The sequence below is a fragment of the Rhynchophorus ferrugineus genome, unplaced genomic scaffold, assembly GCF_030347505.1.
Source record: "Rhynchophorus ferrugineus isolate W39M unplaced genomic scaffold, kcgeb_rfMv2 rfM8, whole genome shotgun sequence".
Classification (NCBI taxonomy): Eukaryota; Metazoa; Arthropoda; class Insecta; order Coleoptera; family Curculionidae; genus Rhynchophorus; species Rhynchophorus ferrugineus.
In genome coordinates, this window is record NW_027472587.1 from 19,680,152 (window position 1) to 19,700,041 (window position 19,890).

A 19,890-nucleotide genomic window follows, 5' to 3' on the forward strand; every position below is an offset into this window, starting at 1 on the left:
CGTTTAGGAACAAATACAATATAATTTATTTATTTATTATGGATGTATTATAATATGTTGTCAGAAAACAATATTGTTAAATGATATTTAAAACAATGCTAGAAGAAAAATAACAGTAAGATTTTTTAAAATGGCAGTGTAGCCAAAATAAAACACAACCCAGATATTTAGTGACTTTTAATCCTATTTAGTTACTAGAAAGTTACTAGGAGAGCAACATAACCTTCCCTGTTCTCTTTGCACGCTCTTTTTCGTGTGAACACATCGTCCAGAATCTTCTGGTTCAGCGCTAATCAAATTTCGCGAAATAATTTGAGTATCTCGACCAGAAAATAAGAAATGGTAAGTCCCTTTATCACTTTTACAAAATTAATCCGTCTTTTAGGCGTTTTTAATCGAAATATATACATTGTTGTTGAGGTTATAAACGTATAATGTTTTTTAGGCGACTAAAGAACTCAATCCCGAGAAACCCGGACAGGAATCTGCCCCAATCCACAGAATTAGAATCACTTTAACCTCCCGTAATGTGAGATCCCTGGAAAAGGTGTGCTCTGACCTGATTGAAGCCGCCAAAAAGCAGAAATTGCGTGTCAAGGGACCAGTCCGTATGCCTAACAAGATTCTGAGGATTACAACGAGGAAAACACCTTGTGGTGAAGGTTCTAAAACTTGGGACAGGTAAAGTAGTCTTAATATTTATTGGGGTATGGTTCTTGAAGATATTTTGTTTGTAGATTCCAAATGAGGATCCACAAGAGAGTGATCGATTTGCATTCACCATCTGAGATCGTGAAACAGATCACCTCCATCAACATTGAGCCAGGTGTAGAGGTTGAAGTCACAATCGCCGACGCGTAACTTTTGTACCTATGTTAAGTATCAACCAACACATTTACAAATAAAGTTTGTAATTATATAAGTGGATGTTTTTTATTTTGGTTATTGATGGGGTTGGAAGGTGTAGAAAAAGAAACCACAGGGCATACTTATTAAAAATTGTATCTTAAACCTAATACAATCCTGTTACGGTAAGTCTAAGACTATAGCAGATAAAGTTTGAGACACCAAAGCTCTATTTCATAAAGTTCATTCGATATTTTTTTCATGTTCTCTATACAAATAAAAAGAAAAGAAAGAAAATCTAATTGGAGAGAGAATGAAATAAAAACACTCAAAAACATTCTGTTTCCGAAATAGTAAAATATATTTATATTTGATTTTTTTCTTGTATTTTTTCGAATCTTGACTTTTTATCAAAAATATACACAGCGAAACGAAACTAGATCCCAAATATATTTTGATAAATATCTTCAAAATCTAACACAATATACACTATACATCATGCGATAATATAATTTTACAATCAATAAAAAACGTAACTTTTATCATCATAGTTTGGCGATGTCAGTTCCAGCGAGTGGAAATTAAAAAAAAAAACACTATCGTCACCAAACAAAAGAACGAGGTGTTTGTGTGGGGCGAGGGGAGAAACAAATGAGAACTACCTAGGCTTAAACTAACGAAATTAGTGTGCTAGATTTTAAGATCAAAGTCGGCCGGTTTTACACGGCCTTTAATAACCTTTTAAATATATATAACTTTGTTTTACGTGTTACAAACGCGTTAAAATAGTTTTTGATGTTGATCTATATCCGGAAAGAGAAGGAATTACAATGACAAAACGATAACCGGATATTTGTACTCAAACATACAGCGAGAGATGGTGATCCAACGATGGTGTGGGTTTGCTGGGCGCAGTTCACGTTGATATCAACTGGAAAAAAAAGAAAAACGGATAATGGCTATGGGTACGATATACGGGGGGTACACTAACCGATTTGACGGTGGATTTAATAAACTTTTTTCTAGCGGTAAGGTCGAAATCGGGATAGTTGTCGTACACCCTCTGGCAAACAGTCTTCATGGTAATTTCCTCCAGATTAGCTCCTTCCAGTATGTCCTTGATGAAGGTCTTGATCTCGTCGTCCTGAAACCACGAAATACCGTAAAATCTTCGTGGACCTGGTGTTAACTAGCTTACTGTAGGGGGCTCGCTCGATTTGGTCTTCTTCTTGACTAAGGGCTCGTCCTCGGACGAACTACCCTCCTCCAACTTCTCTTCCTCCTCCTCCTCTTCCTCTTCCGACGACACGTCTTTGGGTTTTCGCCCCCTGGAACAAACAAAATCCGGGAGTGTTAACGCAATACTAGTGGGTATGTACAGAACGTACCGCTTGCGAGCTGGGGTGGTGTTGGTGGACTTGGGTGGTCTGCCCCTTCCCCGTCCGGGCGTCTTCGGTTTGGCCTTGTTGTTGGACTTGGTTATAGACTTCCGGCGTTTGGATTTTGGTTCCTCCTGTAATAGAAATTCTTATAAAATGATATAACAGCCAAAAATATGTATACATATTCGCTAAAGGGAACCAGAAATTAATCGGCTAAAGCAGATTAATGGTGCAGCACAAATTATTATTATTACTGACAACCATCTTGGAATTCTTGCACTTTTTATTGGATGAACAGGTCCAAACCATCATAACCTGGGACTATGAAATTGTTCTTCACTACACTTGCCCTTATTCTATGGCATTATGATTTGCAACAATAGGTCGTCAACATTTTCATTTATTCTTCATCTGTAATCTGCATAACCTCTTACTAGACTCGCATCGAAACTCCTAAATCTCCATAACAAAAAACATCCAACAACGAAACTTAATAATTAGAATACACCAGTGGTGTTAAAAAACAGAAGCAAAAAAAACAGTTACAAAGTGATGAAGGAACCGGAAACAATAAACGGGAAGGCCTTGCTTTCAGCTTCTATAAACCACCGCGCAGTACTTACGTCGCTGTCGTCGGACGATCCGCCGCTGAGACTGGCCTCATCTTCCTCGGAGGAGCCCTTCTTGGCGCGCCCGCGCTTTCTCTTGCTTACAGCCCTCGGCTTCTCGTCGCTGGCATCCGAAGCGTCGTCCGGCTTGAACTCCTCGTCGCTGGAGGTGTCGTCCTTGAGGTTGGACCTCTTCCCTGCACCGGAAAAACAAAGCCGCCGGTTAAAAAACCATCGCACGTCATCGCCTACGCGCCGAAAGTTGCGGGACGCATCGCCGATACCGGGCACGAAGAGTCATCCGGAAGGAAATGGGGAAGAAACAACCTGGTGATGCGTCAGCAATTTTCAACGAATAGAGCACACGTCAATGACGAAGCGGATAATTCGAAAAGTACAATGCCAACTGCAAACAGATCTCCAAAAAAAACTATCTATGATGATTCGGACTGAGAATGAATGAGAATAAGACTGAATTTACAAGGGCGTGAGACCGTACCTTTATCTCTTCTCGATCTAGACGCTTGCTTTTCGTCGCTGGAGTAGTCATCATGCGACGAATACCCTACAGACAAAGATTGTATTAAACCTAAAATATAAAGCTTGGATTCGTTACCAACATCAGAATATCGGTTTCCCGAAGTCAAGGTTTGTTCAAGTCCAGATCTACCGTACCGACAAACATATTCCACTCACCTCTATTGTTGGCCCTCACTGCCGACGCTCGCTTCGGTCTACCGCCGCCTACCGGTTTCCCAGAGTCCTTAGGCTCCAACAAGAAATCCACTATCCTCTCCACAACATCGTCCTTGTTCCCCTTCTTCTCTAAATCCAACATTTCGCAGATGCTCTTTAAAGACTTCACCTAAACAACATGCAACACTGTATAACAGAGATCAAACATGCAACCACACCAACCTCTAATCTTTTACAGGTCTCTATCTTCTTTTTATAATCCTCAGAGTCCTTTTTAAAAGTAAACCCATTGAATTTCTTAATATTCTTCTTCAGCAAGTTGGCTTTGCCCTCAGTTTTGAACAAAATTTTATGCAGGATTTTTAAATCTTCATTCTTGAAACGGACTATTGAAGCTTCAACTCTAGGAATCTCTCCCAGAGGTGTTCCTGAGCCTTCCTCTACCTCCACCTTGCCCTGATCAAATGTAAGTAATGAAAAAGTCCCCCATGACACAGCCATAAAACTTACCGGTTCTCTTTCACTGCTCTTAAAATCTTCTTCAAAACGCTGCACATTTTTCCTCTCTCTTTTTCCAGAGGTTTCCAGAGGTTGGTCTAACAATGGGACAGCCTTCTTGGTTTTCTTATATTTCTTCTCACTATCACTACCCTCTTCTTCATCCTCCTCTTCCTCCACAGTCTCTTCATTTTCATTCTCCTCTTCATTCTTTTCATTATCTACCTCTACCTCATCCTTGTCTGTCGCAGCCTTATTATCAGTTTCTACTACTATGACATCTTCATTTTTCTCCTCAACTACTTTTTCCTCATCGTCCTCCTTAACACCCTCTACATTATTTTCCTGCACGGCGTTCTTATCGACCGGCTCATCAACAGATTTATCGTTGGTCTCATTTTTTTTATCATCGGATTCCGGCTCTTGTTCCGATTCCCCCTCGATACTGTCGCCTTTGGGCTTCCCGTCGGTTTCAGTACTGACGTTATTTTCTTCAGTATTGACTGGTTTTTCGTCTTTGATATCTGCGGAATCCTGAGACGAGTCCGTATGATTGTCAGTGACACTTTTATCGTTTGCCTAAAAAAGAAATGAATGTAGAAGCGTATATATCATAAATATTATAGTTGAGATAACACAAACAACTTTCTGAAGCAATATTTTCCGCTAAAACAATATATTATGAACTCACTCTGTTAGCAGAGCCAATTTTTGTTCACTATATTCGGAAGAAATCGAATGATTGCATAAGAAAAACACTCTGTTGCCGGGAAATGTTTTTCCCGCTTTTTCAACTATCAACACACGCCATATTGGAAACTGACCAAACAAACATGGCTCGTTTTAGGTGAAAATAGCACGAAAGTAGAGGAAAAGAAAATACATGGGTCATACTCGATCGCGGCTTGATTAATTCGGGTATAAATACATTTATAAAATAGCTACTTACCTCTGACAAAGCACTTTTTACAGAATCACCCTCCGTAGACATTGTAAATGTCATCTACCGCGTCCAGAAATAAAGAGCATCCAATAAGAATCATACGCACTTGAGCGGTTGGCCAGCTTGGCCGTTGACACTTTGTCTATAACTATAAGCATCAAATATTTAATGGTCTACTATAAGTTTAACCCTGAGTTATTTACTTCTTCAATTATTTATAAAAATAATTGTATCGATAAAACTGATAATGGTTATAAAAATTCTCATTTTTTAATGAAAGTACAAAGGCTATTCATCTTAATTTAAAAACTACTAACAATAAACTAAGACTTTGAATAGGGCATTATTAACTCCTGAAGATTTTGTATTGGTAGCTATGAAACAGGGTGGCCAATAATTAGTATAAAAGAAACTGGAAACCTCACGTTGACAATTCTTTTAAACCGGTGGTTGATGTGAACCATATTTGGATTGTTTTTCTAAAAGTTACATCAGATACATCATCTAGTATCAGCAAATATATTTGTAAAACGTAAGTCTAAGTATGATAATAGTTTGTGTCGGTTGGTCTTTTTATTACCAAACTCGCTGAATTAGCACAGTACAGTTCTTAACCTCAAACCAACATATTTTAGGTAAAGATGCCTCTCTCGTGTCGATTTTATAAAGAAAAATATCCCAAAGTGGATTCCGTAGTGATGGTAAATGTGAGATCTATCGCCGAAATGGGCGCCTATGTTCATCTTTTAGAATACAAAGATATTGAGGGCATGATTCTACTGTCTGAGTTGTCCAGAAGACGTATAAGGTCAATAAATAAACTTATCAGAGTTGGTAAAACAGAGCCAGTGGTAGTAATTAGGGTAGATAAAGACAAAGGATATATAGGTATGTATGAGATTTCATTAGGTTAGAAGATCTTTATGATATTGCTGTTTATAGATTTATCAAAAAGAAGGGTAAGTGCTGAAGATTTAGAAAAATGTACTGAAAGATATTCTAAGGCAAAAGCAGTAAACTCTATACTTAGATATGTTGCTGAATTATTGAAATATGAATCTGATGAACAATTAGAAGAATTATATGAGAAGACCGCCTGGTATTTTGAAGAAAAATATAAAAAGAACAAGGCTTCTGCTTATGATTATTTCAAGCAGGCTGTATCGTAAGTAACATATTTTTGGATTGTTAGTTGTAGGGTTTTTAATATGTAACTATTATATTTGTTTAGTGATCCAAGCATATTAGCAGAATGTGATTTAGATGAAAAGACTAAAGAAGTTCTTCTTCATAACATAAAATGCAAACTAACATCTCAGGCTGTTAAAATTAGAGCAGATATCGATTGTGCCTGCTATGAATATGAAGGAATTGATGCCGTAAAGGCTGCTTTACAAGCAGGACTTGCCCTATCCACTGATGAACTCCCAATTAAGATTAATTTAATAGCACCTCCGTTATATGGTAGGTAATTGCTTTTAGTGATAATATATTGCATTACAATTAGTTCTTGTGTTATAGTAATGACCACTTCAACACCTGAAAAGCAAGATGGTCTGAGGATATTAAACGAAGCAATTGAAGTTATTAAACAGAAAATTAATGAATTAGGAGGAGTGTTTAGTGTTCAAATGGCTGTAAGTTATAATGGTAACCTCACCGGTGATGAATGATAACTAATAATCATTTCCAGCCTAAAGTTGTAACGGCAACGGACGAAGCCGACCTCGCCAAGCAAATGGAGAGAGCAGAACTGGAAAATACGGAAGTCGCTGGCGATGACGACGAAGAAGAGGAAGGACAGGTGTACAAGGAGGACGGGATGGATGACGAGGAAGAAGAGGAGGACGGAGAGGGGGGAAACACCGACGAAGACTAAATCAAAACTGTCGATTGGTTTTCTCAGAGCAAGATACAGCACGGAGTCAGCTAAGGCTGCTAGGCGAATTTTAAGATTTTGTTGTCCTTTAAGTGTCGTTATAAATTACTAACTCATAAACTAAATACAAATCGAGTATTTATATATCTTAATACTTTTATATTTTTTGAAACAACGGTGGTTTCTTATCATAGAACAATAAATATGTATATAATATTGGTTCTTGTTTCATTATTATTTATAAAGCACCTATTCGGTTCACCTAATCTTCAGAACTCAGTACCTTATTAATTAAGATTAACCACACGAAATCCATGAGACATTTGAAGACCGAATTGTTACAAAAATTTCTATATAGTTTTTAAAAACGTTTTAAAATTACCTTTCCGCCCTCTACCGACTAGGAGTAGTATTAAAAGAAGAAATCTTGACTGTTGATGCATTTACTAATAGAGGGCGCTCAAAGGTTATTCTATAGTAGTTCCATTTTTATACAATTTAGTTAGTTGATTTTTCACAGTACAAAAATATTTTTAATATGTGATTCAATGATCCGTTAATAGAGGACGCATAGCTGATATGTGAAATGTATTGAATCGAGATCTAAAAACTATCTATAACTTATCGTTGAGATTACAAACCATGATAAATTAAATACTCAAATCACTTGTAATTTAAAAACAGTACACGCTAGACACTGTACTGATATACACCCTTTTAAACGTCTTGTTGTGCATCTTTTTATGGTTGATCATGAGCGAACCACCGGAAAAAGGCAGACGTTTTCGGAAAGCGGTGAATTTAAAAATTAATATTAACAAGAACAATTCGAATCAAGGCGGGGCGTTACCTAGTCCAAACCCAAAGTAAGTACTTCTTTGTTTTATGAATTATTTTAATGGATAATTTTTGGGCTTTCATTTTTTATGCTAAATATGGTAATGATTAAGGAAAATTATAATGAGGTACTAAAAGGTTTTCTCTTTCCATATATATCATCCTAAAAATGTTGTACTTATTTGGAAATATAAGAAAACTAGTGCAGTTTGTCAACGTAATTATTTTACAGTAACGAAATGTATTAAAATCACGTCGCCTAAACATTTTTTCGTCAATATCGGAGTCTTTTGTTTCCAATTTTGTTAAATTCGGACGCTATCAAAACACATCTATCAAATATTGATATAAACATGACATCTGTATTAAAATGTTCGTGATAAGTGTGGGATTAACGGTAGAGATGATTTTTTCGTGAGCGCATTCGTTGAGATAATTTTTTTTGCGTTTTGATTTGTTTCAGTAGCGAACCGCTAACCGCCCTTGGCGAACTGGTCCAGTGCGGAATATGTCTGGAGAAACTGTCAAACCCACGCATGTTGCCCTGTCAGCACACGTTCTGTCTGAACTGTCTTAAGACCCAGGTCACCGTGCAGAACCTTAGGTTTGCCGGTGGGAACAGTCTCCACTCCCCTGGAGATGGAAAAGGGTGAAGATTTTTAACTTTCCTACGCTCAAAGTAGCTTTTTAAAAATTAATTTAAAATTATAACCAATAGACTAGAAATGCCGACGTTTAAGAGATGACAAATGACAAAATATCACACACAAACTACACATAATATAACATGCATTACTTTATTACTTAATATCCAATATAATTAAAATGTGAAACTTTTCTTGTCGATGCCAAAGGTATAAAACTATTTCAGCTTTATTTATCTACTATTACAAAACAGATCTTAAAAAATTAGACTTGAAATCTTAAATTATTTAAAATCAAAGTCCAATGTATTTATTTTCTGTAAGATCTGATAAATTAACTATACATACATTTTTATTCACTTAAAGTAATTTTAAACTTACGTCAACGTCAAGTGTCAAGTCTCACGTCAAAATCGAACGACAGACGACAACTTCTCTCACATCATCATAGATAAGACCTAACAATTTCAATGAGCATACGACAACGTTAATGTTATAAGTCATTCACTAATTTCTTGTTTTACTGGTTGTTATTCTAATGTTAATGTTTTAAATTTTAAATTAAAAATGTCGATCTTTATACGTCAATGTCAAATATATAGATCGCCAAATTCTAAACATTTGCGAATTTTAAAAAAATGTATTGAAAGGATGTCGAGTGTCAGACTTCATACGTCAATGTCAAATATATAAATAGATTAAAAAACCGACAAATTCCTGTAATTTTAAGAAATGACCCTACAATAACGTTGCTATGTCGAACTTTATACGTCATTGTTAGATAGATTGTCAAAGTCAAAAATTGTTCAGAAATTTTAATGAATTTATACGGAAATGTCAGGCTTTTGTTATTTGTTATTTTAATGTGTTTTGTTTTGATTTTAAAATAATTGTATACAAACTATCGTTGTAAATGCACTACAATTAAGGAATGATTACTATATTGATGATTTTTTGGTTAGAATTGTTAAATGACCGTTGATATTTTAAGTTACTTGAAAAAATAACTTAGTTTTACATAGTTTTTAGCGTCAAAAGACAATAGCATATGACAATTTCTCAGATAATACAGTCAATGTAATTATTTATTCGCTTTATTTTTATTGTATTAACGATTTCGTGTTATTGTTCGTTAGACACAATAAAATTACGCTCTATTCGGATATCAAAACGATGATTTGCCCAGTGTGCCAGCGTACGATACCGTTAGAACGCGGACTGGATTCGCTGGAAAAATTACCGAAGAATCTTTATTTGGAATCGTTGCTGAAAGTAGTGGAGGGTTCCGCCGTAGCCCAAGGTCCGTCCGAGACGTATCGTTGCGTCAACTGTCAGACCATATCCAAGCAGCAGGAGCAAGTTTGCCAGCACTGCATGCAGGTCAGTACCTATAACCCGGATCGGCTTGCCGGAATCATCGTCCCTTGATCCCGTCAGATATTCTGCAACGTCTGTTGGAACGAACACCTGGCCGAGCTGGAATCGAACCTGAAATTGCTGCTGAAACAGCTGAAGGAGTCCGAGGACCGACTGCAGCACAAACTGGACAATTTCGTGGGCAGATGTGACGTGCTGAAGGACAAGATCAAGAAGTCCACGAACAGCAAAATTGAAGAGCTCAGAACGTGAGTATAGGCTATTCAAAGTAGCAGTGAAATCACGTCATCTTAATCTATGACGTCAAAACATCGCAACGTTGCCGCATTTAGCTTTGACCTGAATACAAATAAAATAATGAAACACTAATGTTATAAAATAGAATTTTTTTTAACATTATAGTACATCTAATGCATATATGATCGAAGGGTGTAAACTACAGTTAATTAAACAGCGACAATAATTTATAGGTTAGAGTCGTTTTATATTATTTACAATGAACTCTTTTCTAAACCACCTATGGTATCCTCTGGAGGCTTAATCTACCTAATTAATAATTATACATCTAAGTGGTGTATTTTATTTTCATTAGAGAACATATTTACATTTTTGTTGGATCCCCGTTTCTAGCATATGCAAAATGTCTGCAATGAATTATTAAAAAATATTGCGATGTGGAAAATCTAATCAAATATTATTTTAGCTGTTTTGTTTTTAATTGTTAATATTGAGCAGCGATTGTAATCTCTTATTATCAGCAATGTTTTGAAGAATTTCGCAGACATTCGACAACCGAACGATTCAGTTACGTGTTCGAACGAATCAGACAACATTGTATCTCTTTTTAACTGGAATAAAATGAGAACGAAAATGTTGTCTGGTATTAAAGCGAATGTACAAACTGTAATAGGCAACACATTATACATCTTGTTGTCGTAAGTTCACTGCTGTTTTGGATAGACTATATAGGGGAATTTAACGATGTCGTTCTATCGCTTACGTTGGTGTTTTGTTTCTGTTGTCGACAGCATGGAACAATTGACACTCAACGATGTAGACACCATAAAAAAAGAAAGTCGCATAGCATCGGAGATATTACTAGACGGCGTCCTGAGGTTGGAGGACGATATAAACCTAAGAGTTACCAACAGCAACGGTGCCCAAAAGGTACGTACGGTTATCGGTCGTTCTCCAAAATCGATTTTTTTCGATCTAGGTGACCACGTATCTGAACCTACACGGACAGACGTCGAAAATGCTCGAGCAGGTCAATTATTTTGGGGAGGCGCGCATCACCTTCGATCCGGACACGTTCAAATTGGAACAGATCTCGGAGGGCGTGTACAACGATATGGAGAACGGGCAGGAGCAGTCGTTCCAGAGCGTCACCGATCCCATGGAGAGCGTGGAATCGATGACCAAACACTACAAGTCCAGGTAAGTTTTGATGATGTAGTGGGGGGCGAGCCTACTGTGATTTTTTGCAGGTCCTTCGCGCCGAAGCTTTTATGGAACAAGTGTCCTCGACCTGCTGGCTTAGGAATTCCGCCGTGGGACGACAGCAAACTTCTCATAGCGGCCACAGATAGTCACGAGATACTTGTGGTGGACCGCGCCAAGTTTAAACTCGTTGCTAGGTACCGTAATTTATATTATAGGATGCGCCATCTATCGGTTGATTAATAAAACATGTTATTAAATTCCAATAATATTTAAATCCGCTAAAATTGCATAACATCTAAAATGGAAATGAGCTCCATCTAAAAAGCTTTCGGTTTATAATCGTCTTTCAATTTTTTTCTTCTTTTTTCTCCAATCAAAATCTATAAACATATTTTTAGGTTAAGCCACCCAGAGCCACTGAACTCTGAATCGCACAACTGGAATCACCTTCTGTCCAACCAATAAAGAGATATTTCGTTTCTGATTCGTTATACGTCAATGTGAACTCTCAAAAAAAAAATTCACGAAATGACATCGAAATATCAAATTTTACACGTCAATGTCAAATATATAAATAGATTGTTAATATATAAAAATGGTGTGAATTTTTAAAAGATTGTCATGAAATGACACTGAAACGTCAAACCTTATACGTCAATGACATATAGACAGATCGTTAAAATCAATAAAATTATGAAATGACATTAAAATGTCTAATTTTTACGTTAATGTAATGTCATGAAATGACGTCGAAACGTGGATTTTATACGTCAATGTCAATATTAAACGTATTAATAGATTAAATAATTTTAAAAGATATTGTGAAATGACATCGAAATGTCAAAGTTTACACGTCAATGTCAAATATATGAATAGATATTCAAAATCTAAAGAATTGTGAATTTTTAAAAAATGTCATATAATAAAATCAAAATGTCGATTTTTATACGTAAATGTCAATATTAAATATATTATTAGATTCATAGTCTAAACATTTACAAATTAAATAAAATTGTCATCGAATTGTCAGTTTATACGTTAACGTCAAATATATAAATAGATCGTTAAAAAATGACCATAAAATGACACTGAAATGTCAAACTTTATACGTCAGTGTCAATTTTGTTTGATGTGAAATTTCAGCTACGTGATAAATTGCCCGCCGTATAGTAAATCAACCATTTTACCTCCCGTTATTTTTAGGTTAAGCCATTCTGAACTTAACTGTCCCGCCGGAATCACCTTCTGCACAGCCAACAAAGAGATATTCGTGTCTGACAAATGGAAACATTGCGTTCACGTCTTTTCGAAAACCGGAGAGTACCTCCGCAGTTTGGGTAACGGAAAACTTCGCGGGCCCGACGGTTTAGGTCTCGATCCGTCATTAGTAAAATCGAGCGTATATTTGACGATTTTCTGTAATTCTAGCCATGAGCCCCAACGGGGAACTTATTATATGCGATTGCGGGAATGACAGGGTTCTCTTGGTGGACCCGAAGAACGGCGAGAAGCTGAAGACCTTCGGGACGTACAGCGGATCGACGCAACTGAATTTCCCTACCAGCGTTGCCGTTTATAATAACAAAATCATCGTTGCCGATTCGGGAAATAACAGAGTAAGTTTAAGTCGAGATGGAAGTGTTGATTTAGATTGTTTCATCAAGTGATATCTGTAATAAAATCTTACTACATATAATTATCGTGATACTAACCTAGATATTGGCGGTATCAAAAAAAATCCGCCGAAAAAACGAGTTTATAGTTTTAAATACTCTGGGACGTTCAGATCTTCTACGTAGAACTGCATACGTCACAGATGAACATAAAATTGCGAAATCAAAACCTACAAAACCTTAACTGAGAACAAACTACCATGAAATAAAACAACATCGACGTAACAATATAAAATATGACGTCATAATAGATTATAAAATCTAAAAATTTATACATTTTTAAAAAATTGTCATTAAATGACGCTGAAATGTCAAACTTTATACCCCAATGTCTAATATATGGATTATTGAATCATAAAAATATGTAAGTTTAAAAGAAATTGTCATGAAGTCAAACTGAAATCTCAAATTTTATATTATAATTATATAATTTTATATATTCTTTTATTTATATTATTTATATATTAAGTGAAAATGAAATATTAAAATTTATCCGTCTTTATGTCAAATATTTAAATAGATTGTCAAGATATAAAATTTTTTTAATTTTTATAGAATTGTCATGAAATGTCAAACTATACGTCAATGGCAAATACATTAATATATTGTCAAAATATAAAATTGTTTGAATTCATAAAGAATTGTCATGAAACGACAGTGAACTGTCAAACTTTGTACATCAACGTCAGTGTCAAATATATAAACAGAATGACAAGATCTAAAAATGTTTGAATTTTTATAAAATTGTCATGAAATTACACAGAAATGTCAAACTTTATACGTCAATGTCAGATACGTGAATAGTTTGTCAAAATATACAAATTGGTGTCAAATATATAAACAGATTGTCAAGATTTAAGAAAGTTTGAATTTTTATAGAATTGTCATGAAATTACACTGAAATGTCAAACTTTATACGTCAATGTCAGATACGTGAATAGTTTGTCAAAATGTACAAATTACTCAGTTCTTAAAGAATTGTCATGAAATGACAGTGAACTGTCAAACTTTATACGTTAACGTCAATATCAAATATATAAACACAATGTCAAGATCTAAAAAAGTTTGAATTTTTAAAGGACTGTCATGAAATGACAATGAAATCTCAAACTTTATACGTCACTGTCAAGTACGTCGAGTCAAATTGTCGTACAACAACACGGAAATGTGTAGAATGTTAAAATCTAAATGTTACCATGAAATGATATAAAACCTTAAGAATGTGTACTTCTCAAGAACCTCTTATGTCGATGTTGAATGATAAATAAACATCAAACTATACGACATATTACATGAGAGAAAAAAAGAAAAACGAAACAAAACGTCAATTATTCTAAATGTCAACCTTTGTCGTTACCATTTGAAAAGAATCTGACTATTAATTTCTTATTTGTTATTTTAATTCGCGATATCCAAATCCGTATTAAAAAGACATTACACACACGCTATATCATAACCATACAATAGCCGGTTGAATTGTAATCTTATAAAATTAATTAATACCGGTAAGAAGCTTAAAAATATATCGAAACTCTACGGACGGTATTCCCCATTTAACAATTATCGTAACACTAACCCACATAATCTCAATCAAAATTAAAAAAAAAATCAAAAACGAGTTCCTAGTTTCAAGCGACTATTTTCGCGACTATGTTCTGTTTCAGGTGAAGATCTTCAACGCCAACGGCGACGTCGAGCAAGAGTTCGGTTCCTTCGGCAGGAACCCCGGACAATTCCGGTCGGCTGAAGTAGTGGCCGTCGATCCTCTGGGCTTCATTCTGGTCGGAGATGCGGGCAATGCCCGGGTAAGGACGCGACCTTTTCGCGGAAAAAATCTACTAACGAACCAGTCCGGACAAATATGTTAAGCCCGATGAGTTTCATTTTCAAACACGCTGACAACTAATGGGTCGCGACGTTGCCGGATTTGAATCGGGTTCTCCGGAGATTTTTTCGCGCTTGTGAAAACTTCCGCGTTACAGGGTGGTTACTCGTCTCGCGAAATAATTACTTTTCAAATGTTTATTAAATTATTTTTGTGCGAAATTAATTTTTTTCCGCTACAGATTCAAGTATTCAAACCTGACGGCACTCTGGTGAAGATACTGGGCAGCAAGCAGGGATTCGGTTGGATTTCCGGGATCCTAGTAACGGCGTCTCTGGATATAATAGCATCCGACGTAAAAACCAGGAGCTTGAGGATATTTTAATCGATAATATAAACTTTTATCATATATGTTACGCAGTATACTACAATAAATCTATTAATATTAAGACAAAATTGTGTTTTAATATCATATTAAGATGCTACGTTATTAAATTAAGTAAATTATTACATATTAATTAAATAATTACCTTAATTAATATAAAGGAAACGCCTCCGAAAAAATTCATATAGTAAATAGGATCGTCAATAAATCGTTTTTAGTTTGTCATTAACATAGAACATGACATATTGGGCTGACATTGAAATTTAATTTATACTATTTGTCATACTCAAAGAGAAGATCTTTTTTTAATTTCCTACATATAATAAAAAGAAGAAGAAGTCACTCTGACAGTGATTTTGATACATTGGATCGTTTTTACTTTTCTCCGCTGTGTAAAATTATTTCACCCATATTGTAATGACAGTTAAAGTCTTGACGTTTGATTTGATTGTATTTTAGATAAATAACATTAATTACTTTTTATGTTTGATAAAATTGATTTCGTATAATTATTTAAACAGTATTTTTAAAATTTGTTTTGACCAAAAATGTGGTTGGTCAGAAGAACTCGCTAGAGTTCTAATGTCCCGTGTACAATAAAGAAGAAGAAGTCATTTTGACAATGACTTTGATACATTAAACTGTTTTTTAATGCCATTGAGTATGAAGATAAATACTAAAGAATTCGTCCCATGTTATTAACAATATTTTTTTTAAGAGAATTTTTTTTTCATTTTTATTTTAAATTTTATATATAAAAGAAATAATCCTAATGTCAAACCTTACCAAACCTCAGTCTAGCAATTTTTATTTTCAAATTTATATTGAACACATTTTGATTTTGTTGATTATTTAATGTGAGATCTTCTGAACGGTCAGTGGTACTTTATGGGAGGTATGCAGAAGTAAGATGGCTTTCTTGAACTTCAGGTTTGTTGGCGTTGTAGTACTGAACGAATACTTGTGGTTCTTGAGCAAGCCCACTAGACCAGCCTTGGTTTGCATCATGGCAAAACGTTTACCTACCGAATTTATTAAAGTTGAATGCTCTTGCTGCCTCCGGGGAGCTGATACTAACCTATACAAACCCGGGGACCGTCACCAAACGGGAAATAAGTATATTCGGGGCGTTTAGCCTTTTCTTCCTCGTTAAATCGCTCTGGATCGAACTTATCTGGATCTGGAAAATACTCTGGATCCCTTTGTACGGCAAAAACTGATATTTTAACCCCAGTTCCTAAACACAATGTTGTTAAAATAGGTAACATATAGTATTGTTTTGAATGAACCTTTCTCGATGGTGAGATCAGTTCCGGGTACTTTGTACGCTTGGTTGCATCGTCGGGTGATGGTGGGAACCACTGGATACTTCCTCAGAGTTTCTGAAACATTGTTTACGTTAAATATCTATTTTTGATGTGTCACGATGAGTGCTCTTACCACAGATCACTTTCTCTGTGTAAACCAGATCCTTCAAGGCATCGTACGTCAATTGGTTATCGTATTTTTTCAGTACCTGCATGGGGAAATGTGCAATGAGTATAATCACTGACTTTCACAGTCAATGTGTGAAAACGTTGGTTTAGTACCTCGCAAATTTCCTCACGCATCTTGTTCTGTATGTCTTGGTGTTGTGCCAGCTCATACAAAGCATACGACAGGGTACTGGCAGATGTATCATACCCAGCCACGAAGAACAAGAAGCACTGGGCGACGATATCGTCGTCCGTGATTTTACCGGTTTCCTGTTCGGTCTTTGACTCATCGTCGAGGAAACCTTTCTGACGCAGTTGCAACAGCAAATGCATGAAGTCATTCCTGGTGAAAACATCAACGATTACAATGCCACTGGTTCTTGTAAAACACTGATTTAACATTACCTAATCACCTTGTTCTGGATACGATAGTTTATTGTGTCCGTTACCACCTTGTGGTAGAACTGGGACACATGTTTGTAGCATTTGTAGCCGGTGTAGCTCAATATCGTCCCGGGTAGAGTTGATTCTAACCATATGCTCAGTAATTTAGGATCGTTCACTTTGTCTCCATATTCTCTGGAAGTTAAATGTCAGAAAACTGAAATGAATAGGAATCTGTCAGGCCAGCTTTCTGCCTACACACCTTAATTCACTCTTAGGGCATTGCAGAGAATCAGATTCGATACCAAACGCGCAGGAACCGATGATGTCGCTGGTAAAGCGACGAGTGACGTCATTTACCTCAAAGATACCGCCATCCTCAGCATATTCTTCCATCACGTCGTTCAAACGCTTCTCTTTTTCCTGGACGGTGCCGAACATCATCTTCATTTTACTGGAGGTGAACGTCGGGGTTAACTTCACCCTCAACTTTTTCCAAGGGTCACCCACCAGTCGAAACATATTTTGCGAAAGGGTATCATTCTTGTGCGTGTACAAACCTATATATTAATTACTTGCATAAATTAAAATTACAAGATTTTACATTTTTATTTTCTAAGTAGAATAAAAATTATTATTTTGAAATAAAATCCACTCTGAAATATTACTTACTATACCAAATAATGAATTATTTATTAATTAAGTGGTAGCAGTTAATAATAAATAAAGAAGAAGACGACAGTGTGACAATCACGTAGGCAGTATATTAAATAGTTTATACCTTTTCATTAACATGAAATAATACATATTATGAAAACAGATGTTTGTAGAAATTATAATTACATTAATTATCTTAATTTTGTATGATAATGAACAATAACTCTAAAAAATTAATAATAATCCAAGAGAAGACGTTAATTTTTTAATTTCTTATAATAAATAAAGAAGAAGAAGTCATTCTGACAATTATATTGACACATTAACTTGCCGATAAATGTGCCAAATTGACACACATTACGATAGAATGGTATAGTAAATAAATAACAATAACTACATTTTATGTAAAAGTGATTTTGTATAATTATTTAAATAGCATATATTTTTAATTGTTTTCAACGAAAATGTAACTGGTTAATGTCCTGCGCACAAAAAGATGAAAAAGTGATTATGACAATGACTTTGTCACATAAAATAGCTTTTAACTTGTGGCTAATTGTCCTAAGTTGCCAGACACATACTTTGATGAGAGACGAATAATAGTATTTTTAGAATCGTTCGAAGACACAAAAATCGTTTTTTGCCCCAATGAAGATTACAAAACATTGTCTGTATATTTTGTGATGAGGATTTATCAAGGTAACGGTTTAAGTTTTTTGAAATTATGTTAATTGACATTTAAAACATTTTTCAAATAGATTTTTTCATGAGTTACGTGTTGTGGCTTGATCGTGTTATTGCATAAATTACCTCGCCCTTGAAAATAACTGAAATCCTTTTGTATAATATTCTTCATCAAGTTAGTATCGATGATAACTAACTCTGGACTGAAAGACCAATATATCCCGCCATATCTGACTCCTCGTTCCTTGAAAATGTCATACAAACGTTTCAGTTCCTCGCTATTCGACACTTGACCTGTCAAAGCGCGCCTATAACAAACATCAGGTCAGGAAATGACGAAAATTACACATTCTCTATACCTAGCATCCCCATAGAAAAATTCGGGCTCAAGCTGCGATACGCCCCTCCTCTTCCAGTACGTGAATCGCCATTTGACGAACAAAAAAACGATGATCGCCAAGGATAAACAAAGGAACGCCGCTACCAGCAAAGCCATACCGACCACTGACACGAAACCGCGAATTGTAAGGGATATTTTCGAAAAACACAGATGTGGATTAAGTACGATATTATTTTATTGTCTCTCCATAATTATCATGACAATTAAAGAATTTAACAATGGACTTTTAAAGAAAAACAAGGTCATAAAATACGGTCTGCACTAATATGATAAATAAAACATACAATTTTTGTTCGAGAGTAACGGCGAGAACTTTACGACCTTCAGTAAGGTCAACTTAAACCAACGGTCACCTGCGTTTTGATAAGAATCGTACTCGACCAGACTCCAAAGTTAATTAATTTACTTTCACATAAGGATATGGGTCGATTTATATTCGAACATATGGCCCAATAAACACTTGCACAATAGAAATTAAAAAACCCGAAAAATACGTTTCTTGACTCGCTAATAACAATCATTAAAAAATGTTCCGTATTTGGGGGTGGACCTATCATTTTCATCAACCTCATTGTTATTCTTATTTGTCAAAAATTATGTATTAAATGAGCGAAAAAAGGCCCAACGTTCAAAATATCACAAAATATTGTCCATTCATAATAGATAATTATTAATAAAATAACGACGTTATATATCGGAACTGTCAAAAAAAACAACACTTAGGTTGTTAAAGGAATCGAGTAATTTCATTTCAGGCCACCTTAATACATTTTGCCTTCGGTGGTGTGGATAAAGTAAGTTGGCCATGCGACTGGGTAACCCAGGTAACGCCGGGCAAGCATCTGACAGTCGGGCACGCGACATCGTTGGTCAAGCGCGCTTGGCCTGCTGTTTTTCATATAATTTTCCGTACTTGCGCTAATTTAAGGGTTTTTCAACGGTCTATCATATAATTATTTGTGTTTGGAGAATATTGTGCCACATTACAGCCTCAACAAAACCCAAAGTAAGTACAGCCCTTCGAATATACTTGTTATAAAGTGGCATAAAACAAAAAATACGGTTCTGTATGATAATGATAATAACAATGTATCAGTTTTTGTTATTTTAGTAATTTGACCTTTCATAGCCTTCGTTTACAAATACTAGCGTGTTTTAGATAACCATCCAACAAAAACATACATTGTTTCATGTATTTTAACGCAACATTTCGTCCTTATCAACAAGGTTTAATCCGGTTTGAGTGTATAGGAT

At 35.5% G+C, this 19,890-nt stretch overlaps 5 protein-coding genes across 10 annotated transcripts; 3 read left to right on the forward strand and 2 right to left on the reverse strand.

The window, feature by feature from the left end:
• Positions 1-201: 201 nt before the first annotated feature.
• RpS20 (Ribosomal protein S20) lies at positions 202-922 on the forward strand. Its single transcript, XM_076412780.1, has 3 exons — positions 202-342; positions 446-681; positions 738-922. Exons 1-3 carry the CDS (start codon positions 340-342, stop codon positions 859-861), a joined length of 363 nt encoding a protein of 120 aa, XP_076268895.1. The 5' UTR covers positions 202-339; the 3' UTR covers positions 862-922.
• Positions 923-986: 64 nt separating this feature from the next.
• Dek (protein) lies at positions 987-5,136 on the reverse strand. Of its 3 annotated transcripts, none has more exons than XM_076412767.1 (10): positions 4,980-5,136; positions 4,043-4,609; positions 3,755-3,988; positions 3,533-3,701; positions 3,336-3,401; positions 2,852-3,033; positions 2,235-2,359; positions 2,045-2,174; positions 1,838-1,990; positions 987-1,777 (listed from the first exon to the last, which is right to left on the reverse strand). In XM_076412767.1, exons 1-10 carry the CDS (start codon positions 5,031-5,033, stop codon positions 1,763-1,765), a joined length of 1,695 nt encoding a protein of 564 aa, XP_076268882.1. In that variant the 5' UTR covers positions 5,034-5,136; the 3' UTR covers positions 987-1,762. The 3 variants fall into 3 exon arrangements, with proteins under 3 accessions (XP_076268882.1, XP_076268880.1, XP_076268883.1); XM_076412765.1 differs by having other exon boundaries at positions 3,336-3,425; XM_076412768.1 differs by lacking the exon at positions 3,336-3,401.
• A 232-nt stretch (positions 5,137-5,368) lies between these two features.
• Positions 5,369-7,068, forward strand: eIF2alpha (eukaryotic translation initiation factor 2 subunit alpha). Its single transcript, XM_076412774.1, has 6 exons — positions 5,369-5,505; positions 5,609-5,861; positions 5,916-6,138; positions 6,205-6,437; positions 6,495-6,610; positions 6,667-7,068. The coding sequence occupies exons 2-6, from the start codon at positions 5,615-5,617 to the stop codon at positions 6,850-6,852; spliced, it is 1,005 nt and encodes a 334-aa protein (XP_076268889.1). The 5' UTR covers positions 5,369-5,505; positions 5,609-5,614; the 3' UTR covers positions 6,853-7,068.
• Positions 7,069-7,514: 446 nt separating this feature from the next.
• On the forward strand, positions 7,515-15,107 carry LOC143201601 (uncharacterized). Of its 4 annotated transcripts, none has more exons than XM_076412764.1 (11): positions 7,515-7,718; positions 8,156-8,338; positions 9,470-9,713; positions 9,771-9,958; positions 10,739-10,877; positions 10,927-11,147; positions 11,198-11,347; positions 12,357-12,523; positions 12,582-12,769; positions 14,491-14,631; positions 14,893-15,107. In XM_076412764.1, exons 1-11 carry the CDS (start codon positions 7,606-7,608, stop codon positions 15,034-15,036), a joined length of 1,878 nt encoding a protein of 625 aa, XP_076268879.1. In that variant the 5' UTR covers positions 7,515-7,605; the 3' UTR covers positions 15,037-15,107. The 4 variants fall into 4 exon arrangements, 2 of the variants coding, with proteins under 2 accessions (XP_076268879.1, XP_076268878.1); XM_076412763.1 differs by having other exon boundaries at positions 7,516-7,718; positions 8,153-8,338; XR_013006974.1 differs by lacking the exons at positions 14,491-14,631; positions 14,893-15,107 and adding an exon at positions 13,516-14,441 and having other exon boundaries at positions 8,153-8,338; positions 12,582-13,449.
• A 704-nt stretch (positions 15,108-15,811) lies between these two features.
• On the reverse strand, positions 15,812-18,938 carry LOC143201603 (cytochrome P450 6k1). Its single transcript, XM_076412769.1, has 9 exons — positions 18,596-18,938; positions 18,363-18,544; positions 17,158-17,455; positions 16,917-17,090; positions 16,626-16,854; positions 16,477-16,552; positions 16,326-16,418; positions 16,115-16,273; positions 15,812-16,058 (listed from the first exon to the last, which is right to left on the reverse strand). The coding sequence occupies exons 1-9, from the start codon at positions 18,730-18,732 to the stop codon at positions 15,889-15,891; spliced, it is 1,518 nt and encodes a 505-aa protein (XP_076268884.1). The 5' UTR covers positions 18,733-18,938; the 3' UTR covers positions 15,812-15,888.
• Between the last annotated feature and the right edge of the window lie 952 nt (positions 18,939-19,890).

Bases quoted from the DNA above. Each gene is read 5' to 3' on its own strand.
- RpS20 (XM_076412780.1), top strand. The intron at 682-737 runs GTAAAGTAGTCT...TTTTGTTTGTAG, and splicing joins GGTTCTAAAACTTGGGACAG to ATTCCAAATGAGGATCCACA.
- Dek (XM_076412765.1), bottom strand. From the start codon at position 5,033: ATGACATTTACAATGTCTACGGAGGGTGATTCTGTAAAAAGTGCTTTG. The intron at 3,702-3,754 runs GTTGGTGTGGTT...CATGTTGTTTAG, and splicing joins AGACCTGTAAAAGATTAGAG to GTGAAGTCTTTAAAGAGCAT. The intron at 3,426-3,532 runs GTGAGTGGAATA...TTTATATTTTAG, and splicing joins AGTGAGGGCCAACAATAGAG to GTTTAATACAATCTTTGTCT.
- eIF2alpha (XM_076412774.1), top strand. From the start codon at position 5,615: ATGCCTCTCTCGTGTCGATTTTATAAAGAAAAATATCCCAAAGTGGAT. The intron at 5,862-5,915 runs GTATGTATGAGA...TGCTGTTTATAG, and splicing joins TAAAGACAAAGGATATATAG to ATTTATCAAAAAGAAGGGTA. The intron at 6,438-6,494 runs GTAGGTAATTGC...CTTGTGTTATAG, and splicing joins AATAGCACCTCCGTTATATG to TAATGACCACTTCAACACCT.
- LOC143201601 (XM_076412763.1), top strand. From the start codon at position 7,606: ATGAGCGAACCACCGGAAAAAGGCAGACGTTTTCGGAAAGCGGTGAAT. The intron at 9,714-9,770 runs GTCAGTACCTAT...TGATCCCGTCAG, and splicing joins TTTGCCAGCACTGCATGCAG to ATATTCTGCAACGTCTGTTG. The intron at 10,878-10,926 runs GTACGTACGGTT...TTTTCGATCTAG, and splicing joins ACAGCAACGGTGCCCAAAAG to GTGACCACGTATCTGAACCT.
- LOC143201603 (XM_076412769.1), bottom strand. From the start codon at position 18,732: ATGGCTTTGCTGGTAGCGGCGTTCCTTTGTTTATCCTTGGCGATCATC. The intron at 18,545-18,595 runs GTATAGAGAATG...TGTTTGTTATAG, and splicing joins TTTTTCTATGGGGATGCTAG to GCGCGCTTTGACAGGTCAAG. The intron at 16,059-16,114 runs GTTAGTATCAGC...TAAATTCGGTAG, and splicing joins CGGTCCCCGGGTTTGTATAG to GTAAACGTTTTGCCATGATG.